This window comes from Ictidomys tridecemlineatus, chromosome X, assembly GCF_052094955.1.
Source record: "Ictidomys tridecemlineatus isolate mIctTri1 chromosome X, mIctTri1.hap1, whole genome shotgun sequence".
Taxonomy (NCBI): Eukaryota; Metazoa; Chordata; class Mammalia; order Rodentia; family Sciuridae; genus Ictidomys; species Ictidomys tridecemlineatus.
In genome coordinates this window covers 92978650-93000621 of record NC_135493.1, presented here as the reverse complement: position 1 = coordinate 93000621, position 21972 = coordinate 92978650, and the positions used below count along the sequence as shown (strand labels likewise).

The window sequence follows — 21972 nt, the reverse complement described above, 5'->3', positions numbered from 1 at the left end:
TGTTTAAAAAAGTAACTTAGGATTTTTAGTTGATTGCAAGATCAGTATGAGCCAGTAGTGTTATGTGGTTGTCCAAACCGCTAATGAAATTTAAGGAGCCTGATGGAAAGGTAAGACCCAGAACAAAAAGAAGTGCTAGTCCAATGCCTCTGTGCATGTGGGACTGATTCAATCTGTAGTTAGGGTATTCAGTTCTGGCCCTATCCTTTATGGACAGTGAGGAGATTTGAAACCAGTTTATATAAGGCATGGCTCCATTAATCTAGGGAAGTAAACTGGATAATACTTAGGGGGATGTGGTAGCTGTCTTTAAGTATCTGAATGGCTATGATATGGAAGGAGGAAAATTACTCAGAGTGGCTTTAAAAGTTAGAATTTGGACCCATTGTGTGGAAGTCACAGAAAGACAGATTTCTGTTTAATACAAGGACAATTTTTTTTAAGTTTCCTTTTTTAAAATTTATATATGACAGCGGAGTGCATTACAATTCTTATTATACATATAGAGCACAAGTTTTCATATCTCTGGTTGTATATAGTATATTCACACCAATTCCTGTCTTCATATGTGTACTTTGGATAATAATGATCATTGCATTCCACCATCATTAATAACTCCATGCCCCTTCCCTTCCCCTTCAACCCCTCTGCCCTATCTAGAGTTCATCTATTCCTCCCATGTTCCCACTCCCTATCCCACTATGAATCAGCCTCCTTATATCAAAGAAAACATCTGGCATTCGTTTTTTTTTTCCTTCTCCAATGCCATCCATTTACCTGCAAATGCCATGATTTTATTCTCTTTTATTGCTGAGTAATATTCCATTGTGTATATATGCCACATTTTTTTATCCATTCATCTATTAAAGGGTATCTAGGTTGGTTCCACAGTTTAGCTATTGTGAATTGTGCTACTACAAACATTGATGTGGCTGTGTCCCTGTAGTATGCTGTTTTTAAGTCCTTTGGGTATAAGCCGAGGAGAGGGCTAGCTGGGTCAAATGGTGGTTCCATTCCCAATTTTCCAAGAAATCTCCATGCTGCTTTCCCTATTGGCTGCACCAATTTGCAGTCCCACCAGCAAGCTATGAGAGTGCCTTTTCCCCCATATCCTCGCCAACACTTATTGCTGTTTGTATGTATAATAGCTGCCATTCTGACTGGAGTGAAATGATATCTTAGAGTAGTTTTGATTTGCATTTCTTTAATTGCTAGTGATGATGACATTTTTTTTCATGTATTTGTTGATTGATTGTACATCATCTTCTGAGAAGTGTCTCTTCAGGTCTACAAGAACAAACTTTTAATACTTAAGGAGTTTTCCAAAAATGAACTGTCCTGGGATATAATGAGTTCTTTGCCATTGGAGGAATCAAACCAGAATTTTTTTGGGGGGGACTATTATGGGAGAATTCCATCATCAGTTATAAGTCTAGAGAAGTTAAAGCTCCCTGAAAACCTGGGATTCAATGAATCTGATTAAACTGTGCTCTATTCCCTGACCTTTTCGTCAGTCTTCTAGTCATTGACAGAAAGTTTTAAATTGGCAGGGGGAAAGCAGCATTATTTGAAATTATACTCAATTTTCAGTTTTTCATGTTAATGGAAAGGATTAGCTGGAAAAGAATGCAAAACTAAAGGAAAACTTATATATAATTTAATTTTAGAAGTTAAGGTGGTAAAAAATGATTTAAGGACTACAACTATACAACTATAATCTATGGCTCATTTTTAAGAAGATGGTCTAAGTTATCACTGTTTGATGATTTAGCTAAAACCAATTAAGTTGCATGAAATATCCTGTATAACGGATTAGTATTATTTTTTAAAAAGTATTTATTTTTTAGTTGTAGGTGGACACAATATCTTTATTTTATTTTTATGTGGTGCTGAGGATCAAACCCAGTGCCTCAGGCATGCTAGGTGAGTGCTCTACCTCTGAGCCACAACCCCAGCCCCAGATTATTATTTTGATATTTGTTATTTGTCAGGTACTTGAATTTAACATCAGCAGTCTTAAAGGACGACTGTTTTAAAAAGTTCTGTTGAGCTTTTGCATTTTCCTTTTTGAGAAACCTGGCAGTACTTTCAGATGGATAAGAGAAAGACCTGACTAAAAGACTGATTGTACTGGGTGTGGTGTCGCACGCCTGTAATCCCAGGGGCTCAGGAGGCTAAGGCAGGGGGATTGCAAGTTCAAAGCCAGCCTTAGCCACTTAGCAAGGCCCTAAGAACTCTGTGAGATCTTGTCTCTAATAAAAAATATATATACAAGAAAAGGGCTGGGATGTGGCTCAGTGGTTAAGTGCTTGTGAGTTCAATTCCCGGTACAAAAAAAAAAAAAAAAAAAAGACTGGTTGTGTATAGAAAGGAGAACTATGCAATCTGCAACACTATGAAATAAAACTGAAAACAAGTAGCATTCTGAGTTGGAATCTATTGAAAGGAATAATAAAAAAACCCCAAATACTTGAACCTGAAATTAGCATACACCTATGTATACTTTCTTTTTAACCTTTTTCCTTTTTATTCCCAACTTAAAATTGAGATTTTTAAAATGATGCTTCACTTTGGTTAATAATAAAATCATGGGCTGGGGTTGTGGCTCAATGGCAGAGTGCTTGCCTAGCATGTGTGAGGCACTGGGTTCAAGTCTTATCACTACATAAAATAAATAAATAAAGGTATTGGTATTGTGTCCATCTACAACTAAAAAAATAATAATAAAATCAGTCTGCATTCACATTTGTTTGCTGTCCATAAACATAGGTTGACGGCCTGAGCAGGATTCTTTGATGAACCAAAAAAGGAAAACACTATGAAATTAAAAATTAGCCATAAATGTAAACCTAACCCACATGTTCTAGATTTGACTTTGGCCAGTTCAATTTTTTTTAAAAAAACATTTTTAGTTATCAATGGACCTTTATTTTATTTATGTATATGTGGTGCTGAGGATCAAACCCAGGGCCTCACACATGCTAGGCAAGTGCTCTACCACTGAGCCACAACCCCAGCCCTGGCCAGTTCATCTTTAAAAGCATCTATGGCCTCAATTATCATCTCCTTTGAAAAGTGTTTTTCTCTCTCTTCCTCCCTTCCTTCCTCCCTCCTCTTCCTTCTTCTTTTTTGGAGCTGGGGATCAAACCCATCATCATGTGCATGCTAAGAACACACTCTACCACTGAAGTACCCTCACAGCCCCAGTCTATTCTTAAGGGACTAAAAGTCTGTTATGACTACTAAGGTATTAAATTCAAAACTACCTAATGGTGCTTTTGCAGGGGTGGAGTAGGGTGGAGTGGGGTATGAAACACTGAGGTTGGGCTAGTATTTAGTTTGAAAGTTTTAAACCAAACTAAAAGTGACAAGGTTTTGAAGGAAAAAAATTTTAAATGTGGTCTTACCTCCAGCTACAAGTCCAGACTCTCCTAATTGAATAGCTACCCCAAAGCCCCCAAGTTTAACAGGTGCTGAGTTTTCTTTTGAGGCAAGGAGAACACAGTGGGGCTGAAAAGAAAAAGAGACACACAGAAAACAAACCCAGAGATAAGGATTAGTTGAAGATAAACAATTCAATTCACTCAAAACAGAATAACATAATAATATAGTAACACTTATACAATTTCTGAATTATTTCAGATACTTGAATTATTTGTCCTATTGCCAATTCTGGCTGACTTTTCCAAAGACTTACCTGTTTTGCCAATCATTTTTAGGAATTATTTGCTTCCAAAATTAGGGTATGGTGCTAAGAATTACTCAAAAAGTACAGATGTTCAAGAAATACAGATAACATTTTCTGCCCTTTTATGCAATACTATCTGTCTTTGGTAGTCTAGATGTGTTTCAGGAAACAGATGTGTTACACTTGTGGCCAAAATGTTTCTTATAACCTCTGACTTTACCTAACCTTGCAACCTCTACTTTATACCTTGGCCTTCACCACTAAGGGCCTTCTTTGTCCAATGCTGATTAGTCCTCCTTTGTCCACTCTCTCCTATTCTCTTTCTTTTCTTCCTTCATTCCACTTCTGAGTAAGAGAAGTACCAAACAGATGTTCGCATTTAATGACTTTAATTGAGCTGTGTTCCCTGGGGATGCACTACCTGATCTAGGAATGTCTTTCTGTGGGAGTGGGAAGTGAAGAAGGAGATCACTTGGCCAATCTCTGGTCCAGAGCAAGAAATCCTCCCCAAAGAGTAGCCTGCTTGATCAGGGCCTCCTAGATATCATATGCTTTGCAGTAACAATGACAATTTCTTTATAGGACCTTCTCATCTATATCTGTCTCTTTATGGAAGCTTATTAGAGCTGGTATCAGGAGAGAATTTAATTGTGGGGACATTTGTTTCTGCTACTGTGTTCCCTAATATGCTTAACACTACATTGACCTGCTCTCAAAATATAGGTTAGTAAAAATGATGAACCTTGTTAGACTGAAAGACAAAGTATTTCACTCTCTCCTATACTTTCTCATTCATAAATGGTACAGTTTTAGCTGAGATGATAGTGTTTAAAAGACTGTGCAATATAATCGAACTGGTATACTCAGATGTTTGATGATGATACACAGATGTGGAAGGGATCCTCATTTGGCCCAATGAGAGCATCAGGATTCTATTTTGGAAGTTAACTCTTGCTGTCCAAAGAAGTCTTTACAAAGAGTCTAGCACAAAGATGAACCCTCAAATATAAGTGTATACGAATGTGTGAGAGCAAGAGAAAGAATTAGAGGGAAAGCAAGCAAATGAAGAGTGAGAAAATAGCATGACAAAGCAGTGAGAAGGTTCGATAAGAGAGGGAGAAAACCTCTACAGAAATCAACCATGACGACCACTCTCACTAAGAACTTTCAGTTGGTTTGAGGAGATTGATGACAATATGCTAAATGAGAAAGCAAGAGCCTTAGTATGATTCTGGTGTGGGGCACAGCACATGGGTAAGACTAGGAAAGGGTGGGCATGGTGCAGGAGAATAAAATACAACCTAGACTCAAGCCGAATCTCCTGGCCATGCCTATGAGAGAGTTTTTTTTTTTTAATCACCTTCTTAGGAAGGAGAAGTAGAAGCTTAAATTAGAAGCCTGTAGTACATACTCTTCATAGTTTGTTGACTCTGTATATGCTAAAGTTAATGTTATACTGTAATCCATGTAATTCTCATCATGTAAGGATTCAGTCACAATAAATCCTGAAGTGAGATGAGTCATAAAGTTTGAGCTTAAGATAGAAAATCAAGAAACCCATTGGTAAAAATTAATACAATGTAGACAGGTGCAGTGGCGCATGCCTGTAATACCAGTGACTTGGGAGGCTGAGGCAGGAGGATCACGAGTTCAAAGCCAGCCTCGGCAACTTAGTGAGACACTTAGCAACTCAGTGAGACCCTGTCTCTAAATAAAATATAAAAAAGGGCTGGGGATGTTGCTCAGTGGTTAAGCACCCCTGGGTTGAAGCTCCATACTCCCCCTCCAAAATCAATAGAATGTAAAGCCAGGTAGCATGAAGTGTTATGAGGTAAAATTAAGCTGGTGAGGAAGTGTTACAGGTTTGGGGATTAGTAGGCTGCCAGTTATTTTGGGGGAGACATGTCAGAAAAGGCCTCTTTAAAGAGGTACTATCTGAACAGAGACCAGAATGAAGTGAGAGAGCAAGTCTTGCAGAAGGTGCAGAAGATAGTCAATAGGAAGGTCCAGGGGGCTGGGAGGGTTGATATGTTTGCAGAATAGGAAGGAAGGAAATGTGTGAAAAAGAAAGAGGTAGGAAATGTGATCTGAGAGATGATCAAAGGCTCTGTCATCTAGGGTCTTGAAGCCATAATCAAAATTCTGGATTTTATGCTGAGTGAGATGGGAAACCACTAGAGATCTGAGCAGGGGGTTGTAAAGGAGCATTCTGCCTGCCCTGAGGAGGAGGGCTTGTAGAAGCCAAGAGTGGAAGAAAGGAGACCAGTTAGGAGGCCACTGCCATTGACCAGGCCAGAGAAGATGGTGATGTGGACTCAAGTGACAGAAGTAGAGGTGATAAGTGGTCAAATACAGTTTATGTTTAGAAGGTAAAGCCGACAGGAATTGCTGCTGGATGTGGGTGTGAGAGAAAGAGAGAAGTCGAGTGTGACAGGTGGGTTTTTGTTCTAAGCAACGGAGTGAAAATGAAGATATCATTTGTTGAAATGGGTAATACTGAGGGAGGAGTGTGCAAGGGGAATGAAGAACATGCTCAATACATATTGAGCATGGGATCATATGAGATGGGGGGTGGAGGGGAGGCTGGGGTTAGCAATGAAAATTTGGGAATCCCCAGCATGTTCAGGGTTATTTATAGCCTAGACAACGATAATAAATTAAGTCTAAGGAAATGACAACTGATAGGGAAGAGGTTGGGGAACTGAGCCCTGGTGTGTACTTATATTTGAGAGCAAGAAAATAAGAATGTTCTAGCAAGACATTGCTAAGAAAACGACCAGAGACTGAAGCAGGAGGAAAATCAGAATTTGGTGTCCTGAAGCTAAATGAAGAAGCTCTTTTGAGAAGGAATGATTAATAGTGATCCATGTCACTAAGGCCATTTAAGTTGAGAACTGAGAATAGATGATTAGATTTGGCAACTTGGAAGTCACTGGTGATCCCGATAAGAGTGGCATTAGTGGCATGATGGAGACAAATATCTCCATTGAACCAGGTTCAGGAGAGAATGTATAGACTAAGTATAGGAGACTAAGTATAGACACTTTTCAAAAGTTTTGCTGTATTAGGAATGGAGAAATGGGATGTAACTAGAAGAGTGTGAAGCTTCAGAAGTTTCTTTCTTTTCTTTTTAAATTTTTTTTTAACATTTACAAGTGGAGGAAAATAGATTAATAAAACTCCATGTGTCATCACCTAGCTTTGACAATTACTGCCATTCTTGAATGGCCTATCCCCTAACCATTTATTTATTTATTTTGCACAAGTACTTAAAAAACAAATCACCTCATTTCATCTTATAATTCAGCATTTTAACAGAGAACTTAAAAATCACCATAGTATCATTATTGCACTGAATAAAATAAGCAGCATTTTAAAAATATAATCTAATACCCCACATTGCATTTCTCTTAACTATCTCAAAAACGTTTTTTTTTTTTATTGTGAGTTGGTTCAAAATGGGATCCAAGGTCCTTAGATGTCTGTATTAGAGATCCTCCTATTTGTGTCTATTGTTTAAGTGTTCATGCCATTGACTTAAGATACTAGGTGATTTCCACCATGGAATCCCCCACAATCTGTATTTGGTTAATGGCACCCATGTGGTGTCATTTAATATGTTCCTTGCCCTCTTGCATTTCCTGTCTATTAGTAGCTAGATCTAGAATTTTCATTATATTCAGATTCAATTTTAGTTTTACGCCCTGATACTTCACATGTGGGGCAACTATTGCATTGCCTCAGGGAGGATATAATGTTTGATGCTCTACTTTTTAGTGATAGGATTCAGTGGTAGAATCAGGTTATTGTCTGCCCAATCCATCATGGTTTCATGCTCCATCAATTTTTCACTCAATAATGTTGGCAGCCATTGATGCCTAGATCTGTAACCTGGGGTTCCAAAATGGAGGTTTTCCTCACTATTTTTTGTAAGAATTATTAAAGATAAAGAAAATTAAAAGAATGTTATAGTAAATAGCCACTTACTCACCACCTAGATTCTCCAATTGACATTTTTTATATTTGCTTTTATCAACTATCTATGTATGTCTAACCTATCATCAATTCATCTACTGTTGGGCATGGTAGAGTACACCTGTAATCCCAGTGGCTCTAGAGGCTGAGGCAGGAGGATCAAGAGTTCAAAGCCAGCCTCAGAAATTTAGCGAGGCCCTAAGCAACTCAGTGAGATCCTGTTTCTAAAAAAAATATACAAAAGGGCTGGGATATGTCTTAGTGGTTGAGTGACCCTGGGTTCAATCCCTGGACCCCCCCCAAAAAAATTCCATCTTAATTTTTATTACACCTCAGCCATACATGTTGTTGGATGTAATATGTGTTAAAATTGCTTAAGGTATGGACTGGGGTTGTGGTTCAGTGGTACAGCACTCACCTAGCATGGGTGAGGCACTGGGTTCAATTCTCAGCACCATATAAAAATAAATAAATAAAATAAAGGTATTATGTCCATCTACAACAAAAAAAAATTGCTTAAGGTAGAATTTACATACCACAAAATGCACCATCCTTAGTAGAGTTTTGAAGAATGGCATACGTTTGTGTAATCCAAATGCTTATTGAGTTATTATCATTATCCTAGAAATCTTCCTTATTCCCTTCCTATTTGATTTCTGCTGTCACCCCCCCACACAGTGCAAACCACTAATTTGATATTCTTTCACCATAGATTTGTTCTGCCTATTTTATAACTTCATATAAAGGAAATCATGATATGCACTCTTTTATGTAAGACTTTATTTCCATCAGTATGTTTCTGAGATTCATCCATTCCATTGTGATTAGTAATTCATTTTTTAAATGCTAAGTATGAAAATACCAGTTTGTACATTCTCCTGTGGATGGGCATTTGGGCCATTTCTTGTATTGTTTTGATTCTGATATTATGAATAAAGGTGCTATGAAGTATTTCCAGAATAGCAAGTTGTTTTCTTTATTTTAATATTTATTTTTTAGTTATAGTTGTACACAATATCTTTATTTTATTTTTATGTGGTGCTGAGGATCGAACCCAGGGCCTTGCACTTGCTAGGTGAGCGCTCTACTGCTGAGCCACAACCCCAGCCCCGGCAAGTTGTTTTCTAGGCAACCTTCAAAGGTGACCAGTGAAGATGTTATTTGGTATTATTATGAACTTAGTGTTTGCTATATTTGATATATTTTAATCAGTTGTTGCCCTTTTTTCATTTTGATGTTTAAACTATCCTGTGTTTAGGCAGTGGGAACCCCTTTAAGTCAGTTTGCTCCTATTTCCTTTCTTAAGATTCTAGGAGTTTGTTAACTTATTTGCTTTCAGGACAAAAATGATGTCCCAGGCATCATCCTGTTCATTTCTTGCCCCAGAATCACCCATTTCTCTAAGCAGTCCCATTTCTTTTTAGTGGGAAAAGGTTTTTTAAACCATAATGTGGGTACTAGACGTATTATTACTACTGAGTTATAATTGCTTTGAGCTTTCAGTGGACTACAAATTATGTATTTTTTAAGAAGGAGCAAAATAAATTACAAATTTATATTGATGTTATTCCTACTCAATTACAGAGTTTTTACTTCTTTGACTTGGCAAGTTATCCTGGTACCTAATGATATTAACATAGTTACTCATTTGCTTTGTCCTTCAGTGTGTGTATCAAGTTTTAAAATAACAATATCTGAGCCGGGTGAGGTGTGCACACCTGTGATCCCAGTGGCTCAGGAGGCTGAGGCAGGAGATCACAAGTTGGAGGCCAGCCTCAGCAAAAGCGAGGTGCTAAGAAGCTCAGTGAATTCCTGCCTCTAAAAAAAAGCAAAATAGGGCTGGGGATGTGGCTCAGTGGTCAAGTGCCCCTGAGTTCAATTCCTGGTACCCTCTCTGAAATAAAATAAAATAACAGTATCTATATCACCAATAACAAACCACTATATTCTGTTTACGATTTCTTTGTGGTTCTTTTGATTCTTAAGATATATACTATGAGATAAGCCCAGTCAAAATAGTGTCTTACTACTGAGTAAAGAAAGAAATCCATGAGTCTATGATGATATAAATATGTAAGGAAATAAATGCATGAGGGAGAAGGAAAAGCTTTTCTTTAAGTAGAAAACCAATTAAATGTGGAAGAAATGCTGGAATTAGAAAATCATCATTTGGCAGTTTTCATCATTCTGATTCAGGCAAGAATCATAAAAGATGCTGAGTAGTGGGTGAAAGTTTGACAAATGAGGATATTTACATAATTCCAGAGAATTTCCCATGATACTTATTAATTGCAGAGGAGAAAATAGTAATTTTACAGGGGAGAAATCTTGCAGAAACTAGCATAGTTAGTCCTGCTAGTACTGGGACTGGTGGATAGTGTAAACTTATTGACAGGTTTTGCTGAGAAAAGCCAAGTGACATTGCTGTAATGTTCCTGCCAAACCAGATTTCATCATGAGGAAACTGCACCTACCCAAACTGAGAGGCATTCTAGAAAGTAACTGGGTAATATGCTTCAAATGTAATTCTGGATTAAAGACATTAAGTGGCTTGGCACCACTTGTAATCTCAGCAGCTCAGGAGGCTGAGGCAGGAGGTTTGTAGATTTGAGGCCAGCCTCAGCAATTTAGTGAGGCCCTAAGCAACTTAGTGAGACCCTGTCTCTAAATAAAAAATAAAAAGGGGCTGGGGATGTGGCTCAATGGTAAAGCACCCCTGAGTTCAATCCCCAGAATGGGGCGGGGAGGAAAAGGTGTTAAGTGAAAGTAAAGAAATACAATAGCTAAATGCAGTATGTGATCTTATTTTTATTTTGCTACAAAGGACATTATTAGGGCAATTGATGAAGTTGGAACAAGTTCTGTAGATTACATAATAGTAGTCTTTCAATGTAAATTCCCTAATTTTGATTATTATACATTAGCCATATAAAAGAATTTTTTTCCAGGAAATACAGATAGGTGAGTAAAGAATGAGAGATTGAGAAAGATAAAAAATGCAGAAAAATGTTAACATGGGGTTAACATCTTAGTGGAAGATATCTAGAATTCTTCCTACTGTTCTTGTAACTTTTTTGTAAATCTAAAATTATGTATGAAAAACCCCATCCTATTTTAAAGCCACTTAAAAGAATTCTCCTTGTGGTTATGCTTTCACTTTGTGATGTAGTGAGGTTCATTTGTTTTAATCAGATTTGGGCTTAATTTGGTGTTTTAATTCTATAAAACATGTCTATGGTTCCTTATTAACTTTTGGCTTATCCTTCAATGACAGGGTGTCCAAATAAGGAATATTTTTAAGTAAGAAAATACATAGAATACTTAAATAATTTCATGAATATATCCTAGAGATAAAAGGGAAATTCTCTTCTGAATGCTTCTATTTTCTAAGTGAAATAAGAAGCAGTCTGGTTGGTATAGGGAAGGAGAGAGGGTTGCCTGCAGTCTGAAAAGAGTGAAGGTGTGAAAAAGGATTTTTGAAGAATAGAAAATGAATTGAAATTGACTAAGACAGTGGCTCTGAAACTTTAGCATCTAAATCACAGATTGCTGGGCCTCATTCCTAGAATTTCTGGCTTCATGGGTCTGGGATGAGGTCAAGAGTATGCATTTCCAATAAGGTCTTTTTTAAAAAATTTGTTCTTTTTAGATATACATGGCAATAGAGTGTACTTTGACTTATCATACGTACATGGAGTATAACTTCTCATTCTTGTGGTTGTGCATAATGTGGAGTTTCACTGGTCGTGTATTCATATATGAACATAGGAAAGTTTTGTCCAATTCATTTGGCTGTCTTTCCCATGCCCATCCCCCTCCCTTCCCTTCATTCCCTTTGTCTAATCCAATTAACTTCTATTCTTCCCTCCCCCTTATTGTAAATTAGCATCGAATATCATAGAGAACACTTGGCCTTTGGCTTTTTGGGATTAGCTTAATTCACTTAGCATGATAGTCTCTAGCTTTACCCATTTATTGGCAAATGCCATAATTTCATTCTTCTTTATGGCTGAGTAATATTCCATTGTGTATATATACCACATTTTCCTTATCCACTCATCTGTTGAAGGACACGTAGGTCCAACAAGCTCTTGATGCTTCCAGACTAGCTACTGGTCTGGGAGCCATACTTTTAGAACCACTGGACCAAGAAAATCACCAGGATTGCTGGGAGCACAGGAGCCCACTTAAAGTTTGTGGTCATGAATTTGGAGGGAGACCAACCAGCATGATTATGTGTTTCTACCCAAAAGTGTTCATTTTAGCTGATAATTTTCAGGCCTGGAGGAGGTGGCAAGCTGAATTTCACCAGGGTTGGGATTTAGATAAAGAGAGGATGGGGACATTAGTAACTGAAGTCACTTCACATGAATAAAAAGCTTACAATACCAACAAAAGAGAGCCAGGAAGGATGGAGAAGAGGATATACAGGCATAAGCTAAAAACACAAAGTACAAAGTTCAGAATGAACAGCAGAAAGGTCATATAAAGAACTAGAAAAAGATTTATACTCAAATAGCATGTTAGCTTTGCTGATCGATGTTGAGAAAATATGAGAAAACTAAAGATTTAAAAAGCAATTAGTATTTTGAAAAGGGATGCCTTAGGTATGATAAAAATAGGACAATATAGAAAAAATATTTATGCTAGATTTTAGAGACAGAATTCTAATAAGTAAATACCTATTTTTGCCATTGAAAAATCTTGCCAGGATCTTGAAGAGATATTTGCACACCCATGTTCATTACAGCCTTTCTTTTTTACAATTGCCAAGAGGTAGAAGCAGCCACATGTCCACTGACAGATGAATGGATAAGGGAAATGAGATATATCCATACAGTGGAATATTATAAAGTCTAATTAAGGAAATTCTGTCCCATGGTATAACCTGGATGAACCTATGCTAAGTGAAATAAACTCATCACAAAAGGTCAAATACTATATTATTCCACTCCTGTGAAGTATCTGGAACAGTCAAAATCATAGAAATATAAAGTAGAATCATGGCTACCAAAAGGGTGGGGGAGGGAAGAGGGGAAATCAATGTTTACTGGCTATAGAGTTTCAGGTTTGCAAGATGAACAATTTCTAGTGATTTGTCTCACAATAATATCAATATACTTAAAATTCCCAAACTACCCACTTAAAAATGATTAAGATGGTAAATTCAATGTTGTGTGTACTTTACCAACATAAGAAAAAAGTACTGCCAGACCTATACAGTATTCATCTTCCTTCTCAGTGGTTCAAAGAGGAAGTAGGAGCTACAAAATATTTTCATTCTAGCAATTTAAAAACATTGTTCCATGTATTATATTTATAACCAACTAAAAGCTCTGGAGAATATGATGTTCAGAAGAGCGTACCCAGAAATAATTACAATGTTAGCTAAAGCTCAATGCATTAAATATGATTTAGTTAAACCAAACTGCAGGATAACAATTATGAGGATAAAAGTTAACTCCTCATTCCAAATGACAAAAAAAAAAAAAAAAAAAAAAGGGAAATGACACTGAACTGCAGGGCCAGCAGTTACACAGATGAACAGATAGTGGTTAAATGCTGGACTAGAACCAAAACAAAAACTGCAGAATCCCATCATTATTTTCTTTTAAAACATAAAAAAAGTTTTAATTTACTTGGGTGAGTTTATTGGTATGCTAGAAAGGAAAGACTAGCATCCCAAATCTCATCTAGTCCTAATATCATAAGATTGTTTTAGAAAATAAATCCGAGGTCTTAAAGGAATACATGAAAATATACTAAAATAATATACAGATTAAAGAAAAGAAAAATTAATGAAAAAAATGTAATAGTAATATTAGTAAAATTCAGTATAGGAACGCTATTCTATATGAATACTGATTTCTAAAATGAATCCAGAAAGAAACAGAAATTCAACACTGGTGCTTTAAAAGTCCATGATGATAGCATATTATGTATCATTTCTTAGGAAATTCAGAAAATGCTTAGATATTCTTATACTTTATAGAACTTTCATTTTATTCTAGGAGCGAGGGAAACTTTCTCCAATTTTCAAGTCAGAAGGTCTTCGTGAAGAAGAGATCATTTCCTAGAGTTAAATGTAGACTGAACTTGAAGTTGTTTCAGGGTGGTGGGACCTTTCAGTATCTTCAAAAGGAGTCTAAGGGTTGTCACATTGAAAAAAGAAAGAAAAGGGGAAAAAGAAACCCTACCACCACAGGCGAATAGAAAAAAGAAGACAACCCCAACCAATTACACCACCGCCGGATGGAGGAACCCAGCTGACACAAGCAGTCTAGGGAAGCTTGGGGTTTAGCTCTTTTGACTTCAGGAAAGACTGCACTGTGAGTATTCATGGATTTTTGAACTATATAAATGAGCTTTCATTTTAGTTAAAATTCGATTATCTGAGCATTCAAAGTGAAACCTGATTCATACTGATAAGGCTACTTTGGTACCAGCAATTCTGTTGCTTTTAGAGGTACTGAGTAAACAGTTTGAAGGACACCTCTGCCTTGATTTCAAATGAGATGGTGTTACTCCTTCTTTAGGACACCTATTATTGAGATAGTCGCACTGCTTATATTGTCTTTGTAGAGTACCACAAAGAGCTGCAGATCTACTTGAATCAAGCTATTTTCTCATGCTATAAGTTTTATTTGTAACATAGTAGAAATTATCTATGACTTCTTGACTTTACTAAGTTATGGCACCTTCTTGCTTGAAATTATAGTATTCTTTATTATGTTATTACTACTTTATGGTAATTACCAGGCCAATAAGTTTAAATTTGGTGTTTTAGAAGTAAATAAGGTGAATATTAGAGAAAAAAGAAAGAGAAATACTCTGTAGTTAATTCAAATAATGAAAATCAACAAATTTCTTTTGATAGTTCAAACTTAATAGACTCCTAATAGTATTATTTCCAAAGTAATGTGCTCTTGATATTTCCTTCTGTATATATCAGTTAATGCAATTTTTGAAGCATGGCCTGAATAGATTCAAGTCATTATCAACGCAGCCATCGCAATCAAACAGGTATGTATTTCAGCATAGTAATGTGATGTTTATATAAACATGCCCAAAGTGCATTTAAAAAGCTTCTGCTTATCTGGAGTCACAATGGAATCTGTTGGGTTCTCTAGGGACAGCAGCTCTTACCAGATCCAACTGAAAACAACAGCCAGAGGTAGAAGTAGGGTGGTGGTGGTGGTGGGAAGGTACAAGCAGTAACACAGAGTTGCAAACTTAGGAACAAGATTTACCAAGTAACAAATACTATCTAGTATTAGAAAACTACTGTGATAAGATGCACTCTTGTAATCTGAATTACTTAAGGAAGCTGAGGTAGGAGGATCGCCAGTTGGAGGCCAACCTGGCCAACTTAGCAAGACCCTATCTCAAAATAAAATAAAAACGGCTGGGGGTGTGGCTCAGTGGTACGGTACTTGCTCAGCATGCATGAGGCCGTGAGTTCCTGTCAAAAAAAAAAAAAAAAAAAAACCAAACAACAACAACAAAAAAACCAAACAAACTATTGCATCCTCTTCAATATAGGATGACCAGGGTCACAAGTAAGGTTCACTGGAAAATTCTGTGAATAAAGTGGTTTGGTTCTTGTCTTCATTGGCAATTCTTAACACATTAAACAAGTAGTGTCAAAAATATCACTAAATGGCCTTATGAATAGTGAGTGATTGACACTGTAATGAGCCAATAGAGCAGGAGGCAAAAATCAGCCACTAAGTTTAAAACAGAATCTAATATGTTAATTTGTTAATAATTGGATGTATTGCTTTTCCTTTATTCTCTTTGAGACTAAGCAAAACCAGAAAAGTTTGCTGATGGTCTTATCCAAGTGTTATTTATTTATTTTCCTCACAGAGTAAAGCTGAGGCAAATGGTTTCAGAATATGTGGTTTGTGCTAACAGCTTTCTAGAAACTCTTGATTATGGCCACTGGACCTAGAAGTGTTGAGGAGATATGTTCTGGGGGATGATCTGGAATACTTTGTGATTCAGTAAACTGCATTTATTTACTTACTATAATGGACATAGCAACTAAAAAAGATCAATAATTTTTCAAAGGAGCAAAGCTAGCTGGCATAATCTCTTCTTAAAACTGCTTGGGGGAAATAATGTTAAAGGATTCACATCAAAATATTGTTAATAGAACTCAGCATTAATAAGAAAATGGTGATAAGGAGTGAGGTTTTGTAAAAAGGATCATGGGTTCTCAAAAGTCTGATCTGAGTCAACTTAGGCATGGCCATATAAGACCTGTGTGGCTATGGGCTAAGGTCCTAATCTGTTGATCTTTCAGAACCTCTTTTGTAAATCCTATCTCACACAGTTGTTGTAAAGAATATGTAAATTAAATAAATGTGCTCAACACAGGATTTGGTACATAGCCAGTGTTAAATAAATATCATTGATGGTTTGGCTGTCTAGCTCAGGGGTTCTGTTTTGACTGTATATTAGACTCCCCTAACAATACCTTTTTTTTTTTTAACCACTGAGCCACATCCACAGCCCTTTTTACTTTTTTTTTTTTTGGTACCAGGATTGAACTCAGGGGCACTCGACCACTGAGCCACATCTCCAGCCCTACTTTGTATTTTATTTAGAGACAGGGTCTCACTGAGTGGCTTAGGGTCTCGCTTCCTGAGCCATTGGGATTATAGACATGTGCCATCACACAAAGCTTATTTTTACCTTTTTTTTTTTTTTTTGGAGACAGGGTCTCACTAAGTTGCTGAGGCTGGCTTTGAACTCAAGATCCTCCTGCCTCACCCTCCCAAGCTGCTGGGATTACGGGAGTGTGCCACCCTGTCTGGGCCCACAGTAGTTTTTAAAGGAAACCAGTTCCTGAAGCGCATTCTGGTCTAATTACATCAGAATATCTGGGGAAGGAGGCAGGCATCGGTATCTTTTAAAGGTCCTCAAGTGGGGCTGGGGTTGTGGCTGACGGGTAGAGCACTGTCTAGCATGTATGAAGCACCAGGTTCGATCCTCAGCACCACATAACAATATATACATATATAAATCGAAGTTAAAAAAGTCCTCAAGGGGATTCTCGTATGCAGCCAGGATTGAGTACCACTAAGAATCCCTTCTAAAAAAGTGCCCAAAGGGTGGCAGTAAGTTCCTTCTTGCCTCCCAAGATAGACCATTTTTCATTCTAAAAAAACATTTCCTTACGAGGAGGCAACATACGTTTCTATTATTTCTATCACAGATCCCTGCTCTGCTTTCAGGTAATAAGAAGAAAGCCTTTTCTCCATGGCCTTGTGAAATGCTCCCGTCTGCAAGGCAGGGTACCTACTTCTTTCAATTTGTTTCCATGACATGATTTGAATTCCTCTTCTCCCCATCTGGTCAGTGGCTTTTCCTAAGTGTGCTGCTGAGGATGCTCAAAAACTGCATTTCAGGGGAGACCCTATCAGCTTGGGACAGAACCAGATCAGTAGTAATAATCTTCATTGAAGACAGTTTATATCTAGAATTCAACTAAAGATGGAGTTATTTTTGTTGCAGGGGCATTGCTCACTGATTCAGCAAATGCAACTGTGTTTCTGTTAGTGCAGTGAAAGGTCCTGGCAGTACTTGTGCTTTTGATTTTAATATGCACATACAGAACTTTACATACAATCAATTCTCTCTTTGATTCAACAATACTTATTGAGCTAAGCACTTAGTACACAGAGGCAAACAAAACAGACTTATTCTTAATCCTATTGGGGTTTAAAATCTAGCATGGAAAAAAATAGAAACTAATTACAGATGAGGTTTTCAAGTCATTTCAGCTACCTGAACTCTCAAAACTCATCATTTCCTGTGTCATTGTCCTTTCACCAGGGGATAACATGTTTCTAACTGAACCTCTTGACAGTAGCTCCCTGTGTGACCACACAATCCAGTTTGGTCTACACACACCCTTTTCCTCTTCTTGGTAATGCAGATTACATTATCAGTTTCATTTTGGGCAGCCTGCCTCTCTTCTTAGGCTGTCACATCCCAAGGAACATGCCTATAAATTTCTACAAACTTTGTGAAATCTTTCTGCAGTCAAGAAACAGGACAGACGACTCAGTCTTCCGTGCTTCCTTCCTTTCTCCCTTCCTTCTGCTCTTCTCCCTCCACTGCCCTAAGCTTGGGAGACAGGCTCCCACTAGGGCTTACAGGAACTTCCTCTTCACCAGCCAGTTCCTCTTCCTTAGCGTCAACTCCCTCCCTGCTTTATAAGATTTTAAACACGAATGTTAACCCTCTACCAAAGTGTTTTCTTCTTGATCAAAAGAAAGACTACAATCTTCCAACTATTTTTCTTTGTGCATAATATCAAATCAAGAAATTAATGATCGTGATTAAAATCCAATTTGTATTATTGTCTTCAGGGTTTGAATGCACACTCCTGCAAAAAGTTGAATGAGGGCAGGGTCCCTGTCTTGCCTTCATTTTCCAAGCAGTATTTAGATAAGTGGAAAATAGTTACTAAAATGAGATTAATCAAAAGATTTTTTTTAAAGCTAACTGTGTATGTGTGTGCATATGTGTGTGTGTGTGTGAGGCTGGGGATGAAACTCAGGAACTCCCACATGCTAGGCAAGCACTCTACCACTGAGATATATCCCCAGCTTCAAACCTCACTTTTAATTGAACACTTGTTATGTGCCAGGATGAACTTCATCATATGTATTTTTCATTTTTACAAATGCAAGAAAAGATTATTCGCTCTTGATCACAGAGTGAGTTAGGTCTGAGTTTGAAAACCCTGCTCTGAATGTCTTTATATTACCCCTGAATACAGGCAGCTGTGGAGAAACAGGGCAGTAACCCTGAGAAAGGAATAGGATGAGACTTTTTTGAACCTGCTCCTTATGTCTTCCAGCACTTTATAACAGGGTTTCAGACTGAGTTCTTCATAGCAGTCAAATGACAGAAAACATCCAGTAACAAGTAGAACATTCTCCACTGCCACAAACATGCTACCTATTTTTTTTTAATCTTTCTGTGGTACTAGGGATTGAACGTGGGCCTTCATGAAAGTTAAGCAAGTGCTTGGTCACTGAGCTACATCTCAACCCTTTTAAAGTTTTATTTGGAGACAAGATCTCACTCAGTTTCCCAGGCTGGTCTCGAACTTGGCATCCTCCTGCCTCAGCCTCCCAGGTAGCTGAGATTATAGGCATGGGCCATCACATACTATGTCTCATAAGGTTCTAGCAACAGTCTCAAATTATATAACCCAGGGCATATTTAAACTTCAGTCAGTTACTTTCAAAATCTTGGACCGTGCATTCTGTTTCCCATCTACATTATCTCTTTTGTGCTTGCAGTTCAAAAGGGCTAATGGTTGCTGCCACCTGACTTGGTTTGGTTTGACTACTTTGTTCTCTTGATCAGTGTTACGTGAGTTTATGTAAGGAGACAGGTGCTGGCTTTTTTGGTCTGTTATGTTAACTGCATGTTCCTCTAGGCTTATGATGTTAATATTCCTACCTTGGTCTTGGGTTGAGAAGGTAGAAATTTAGGATCCTCTATTCCTACCATCGCATGAGAGATCATTACAGTTTACCATCACACACCATGTGGCACTATGTGTCAAAATGATGAATGCCACATCTGAGAGGAAGGGCCAAGGCAGGAAGCAGTTCTGAAGCTGGGCAGGGCCTACAGTGGGCCCAGTTTACTCATGGCTGTAACCACATTTAGGGAAATCGATGCTCATCTTTGAGCATCAACATGATCTGTCATTTCCCTTAACCTCCACCCCTATTCCCATAACAGTCTCCCTAAGAAAGGATGTTCTTATTTTCATTTTAATATAATAAATGAAACAAACTCTGAGAAAAATGAGAAAGCTATAGGGAAGTTTCGAGCAGGATGCTCCATGAGATCCTAAGTTTGCTGACTGTTTTGTGAGACAACAATACTATAGATATATGGTGTAGATATATTGTGTAGAAAGCTAAATGGTTCAAAGGTAGGAAAATAGTAACATTTCTCACAATATCTGAAAAGAAATAATTTATTACTTATGCTTTGAGTTAAAGTCACTGTCATTAAAATAGCAAATGAACCACAAGAATGGGAAGTTAAACCTGATGTATAATATCAAAATACTGTCATGGATAATTAAAAAGAACAAATAAAAAATGTTCAGAGTAAAAAAGAATAAAATAGCGAATGACTCAATGTTTGGTATTCTCTTGTAGGAAAAAATCTGAAGACATAGGAACTACACACAAGGAACATGTCATTTAGCACCCATTTTTGATCCCCACAGAAGACAAGAAGAAGTCACAACCTAACAATGACAACTACTTCAGTTGGCAGCTGGTCTTGCTCCTCCCATGGAACAAGCTTTATAACTAATTACAGTGACCAAGTGCCACAAAATGTGTCAAGACCACCAAACGTTACAAGCTGTTCCATGGATGAAAACTTACTATCCACTGTGTTAACAACATTCTATTCTGTGATCTTCGTCGTGGGATTGGTTGGAAACATAATCGCCCTCTATGTGTTTCTTGGCATCCACCGCAAGAGAAATTCCATTCAAATTTACCTACTTAATGTCGCCATTGCAGACCTTCTGCTCATCTTCTGCCTCCCTTTCCGAATAATGTATCACATTAACCAAAACAAATGGACACTAGGTGTGGTTTTTTGCAAGGTTGTGGGAACACTATTTTATATGAATATGTACATTAGTATTATTTTGCTTGGATTCATCAGTTTGGATCGCTACATAAAAATTAATCGGTCTCTACAACAACGCAGGGCAATAACAACCAGACAGAGTATTTATGTTTGCTGTATAGTGTGGATAGTTGCTCTTGCTGGATTTTTAACTATGATTGTTTTAACACTTAAGAAGGGAGGGCACAATTCCACAATGTGTTTCCATTATAGAGATAGGCACAATGCTAAAGGAGAGGCCATTTTTAACTTTGTTCTTGTGATAATGTTCTGGCTCATTTTCCTACTAATAATCCTTTCGTATATTAAGATTGGCAAGAATCTATTGAGGATTTCTAAAAAGAGGTCCAAATTTCCTAATTCGGGTAAATATGCCACCACAGCCCGGAATTCCTTTATTGTACTGATCATTTTTACTCTCTGTTTTGTCCCCTATCATGCTTTTCGATTCATCTACATTTCTTCCCAGATCAATGTATCATCTTGCAATTGGAAGGAGATCGTTCACAAAACCAATGAGATCATGCTTGTTCTGTCGTCTTTCAATAGCTGCTTGGATCCAGTCATGTATTTCCTGATGTCCAGTAATATTCGCAAAATAATGTGTCACCTTCTTTTTAGACGATTTCAAGGGGAAGCAAGCAGAAGTGAAAGCACTTCAGAATTTAAGCCAGGATACTCCCTGCATGAGACATCTGTGGCAGCTAAGATAATGTACAGCTCTAAAAGTACTTGAGGTGAACATACTGGAAAGATTGATAACTATCCAGCCTCTTAATTCCATGAAAATCTAAAAATGTATGAAACAAAGCCCTTGCATTTAGAAAACTCAAGCCTTCTCAAATCTCTGTTTGCATTTGTGATATTTCACTTGCTTACTTGTAAAATGTCTCAAGGCAAAGAGAAGTTTATAAACTGTATGTAAAATTCTCTCAAAATATACTGTTAAGCTAACATTCTTAACAATGGATTATAAAGTTATATGAAACTCATGGCTTTAACGATGGAATTACTAAAACAAATAGCATAGTTTCTCAAGTCATTAAAGTAGTTACTAAAATGAAGCACTTGATACTAATTTAAATTTTGTTTCCAAATAAGTTAAGTGATTTTAGGATTGACTGAAAATGTCAGAAATTATATGCTTGTGTATCATTATAAAAGCTTGTATAATTTGCTTCTATATTCATTCTGCCTAAAGTTCTATTAACAGATGAAATGATAATAAAATTCTAATAAAAATGAGATCACCCACTATCTATCACTGCTTAGAACAAAATGGAAAGAATTCAGATGCCAGACAGTAAAAATTAAACAGATAAGCGATGAATTTAATAGCCTAGCAAAAGGATTCGAAACTGTACCTTGGGTTGGGGCTGGGTCTCAGTGGAATGCTTGCCTACCATGTATGAGGCACTGGGTTCAATCCTCAGCACCACATAGAAAAAAATAAAATAAAGGTATTGTGTCCACCTAAAACTAAAAATATATATATTTAAAAAACTGCACCTTACTTAAAACAGATTTATAAATGATTCAGCCATCTCAAACACACTTTGGTTGGATCAAATCAAAGTGCATACATCCAGCAAGTTCACCACAAGGTACGTGTCTTCCAG

The 21972-nt window shown here is 37.2% G+C and overlaps 2 protein-coding genes across 22 annotated transcripts in view; one reads left to right on the top strand and one right to left on the bottom strand.

Moving 5' to 3' along the window:
• The window catches only part of Cask (calcium/calmodulin dependent serine protein kinase), a 349377-nt gene that overhangs the window by 123826 nt on the left and 203579 nt on the right, over positions 1-21972 (bottom strand). For all 19 annotated transcript variants that reach the window (XM_078034938.1, XM_078034941.1, XM_078034937.1 and 16 more), the window contains exon 6: positions 3408-3510. In XM_078034938.1, the coding sequence (XP_077891064.1) occupies positions 3408-3510 (103 nt within the window). The remainder of the gene's footprint in view (positions 1-3407; positions 3511-21972) is intronic.
• Gpr34 (G protein-coupled receptor 34) lies at positions 13692-21607 on the top strand. 3 transcript variants are annotated; one of them, XM_005323978.5, is made up of 3 exons: positions 13693-13992; positions 14616-14686; positions 19867-21607. In XM_005323978.5, the coding sequence occupies exon 3, from the start codon at positions 19965-19967 to the stop codon at positions 21087-21089; it is 1125 nt and encodes a 374-aa protein (XP_005324035.1). In that variant the 5' UTR covers positions 13693-13992; positions 14616-14686; positions 19867-19964; the 3' UTR covers positions 21090-21607. The 3 variants fall into 3 exon arrangements, with proteins under 3 accessions (XP_040131551.1, XP_005324035.1, XP_077891061.1); XM_040275617.2 differs by lacking the exon at positions 14616-14686 and having other exon boundaries at positions 13692-13992; XM_078034935.1 differs by lacking the exons at positions 13693-13992; positions 14616-14686 and adding an exon at positions 16896-16965.

Excerpts from the sequence above, each read along its gene's own strand:
- Gpr34 (XM_040275617.2), top strand. The coding sequence starts at position 19,965 with ATGACAACTACTTCAGTTGGCAGCTGGTCTTGCTCCTCCCATGGAACA.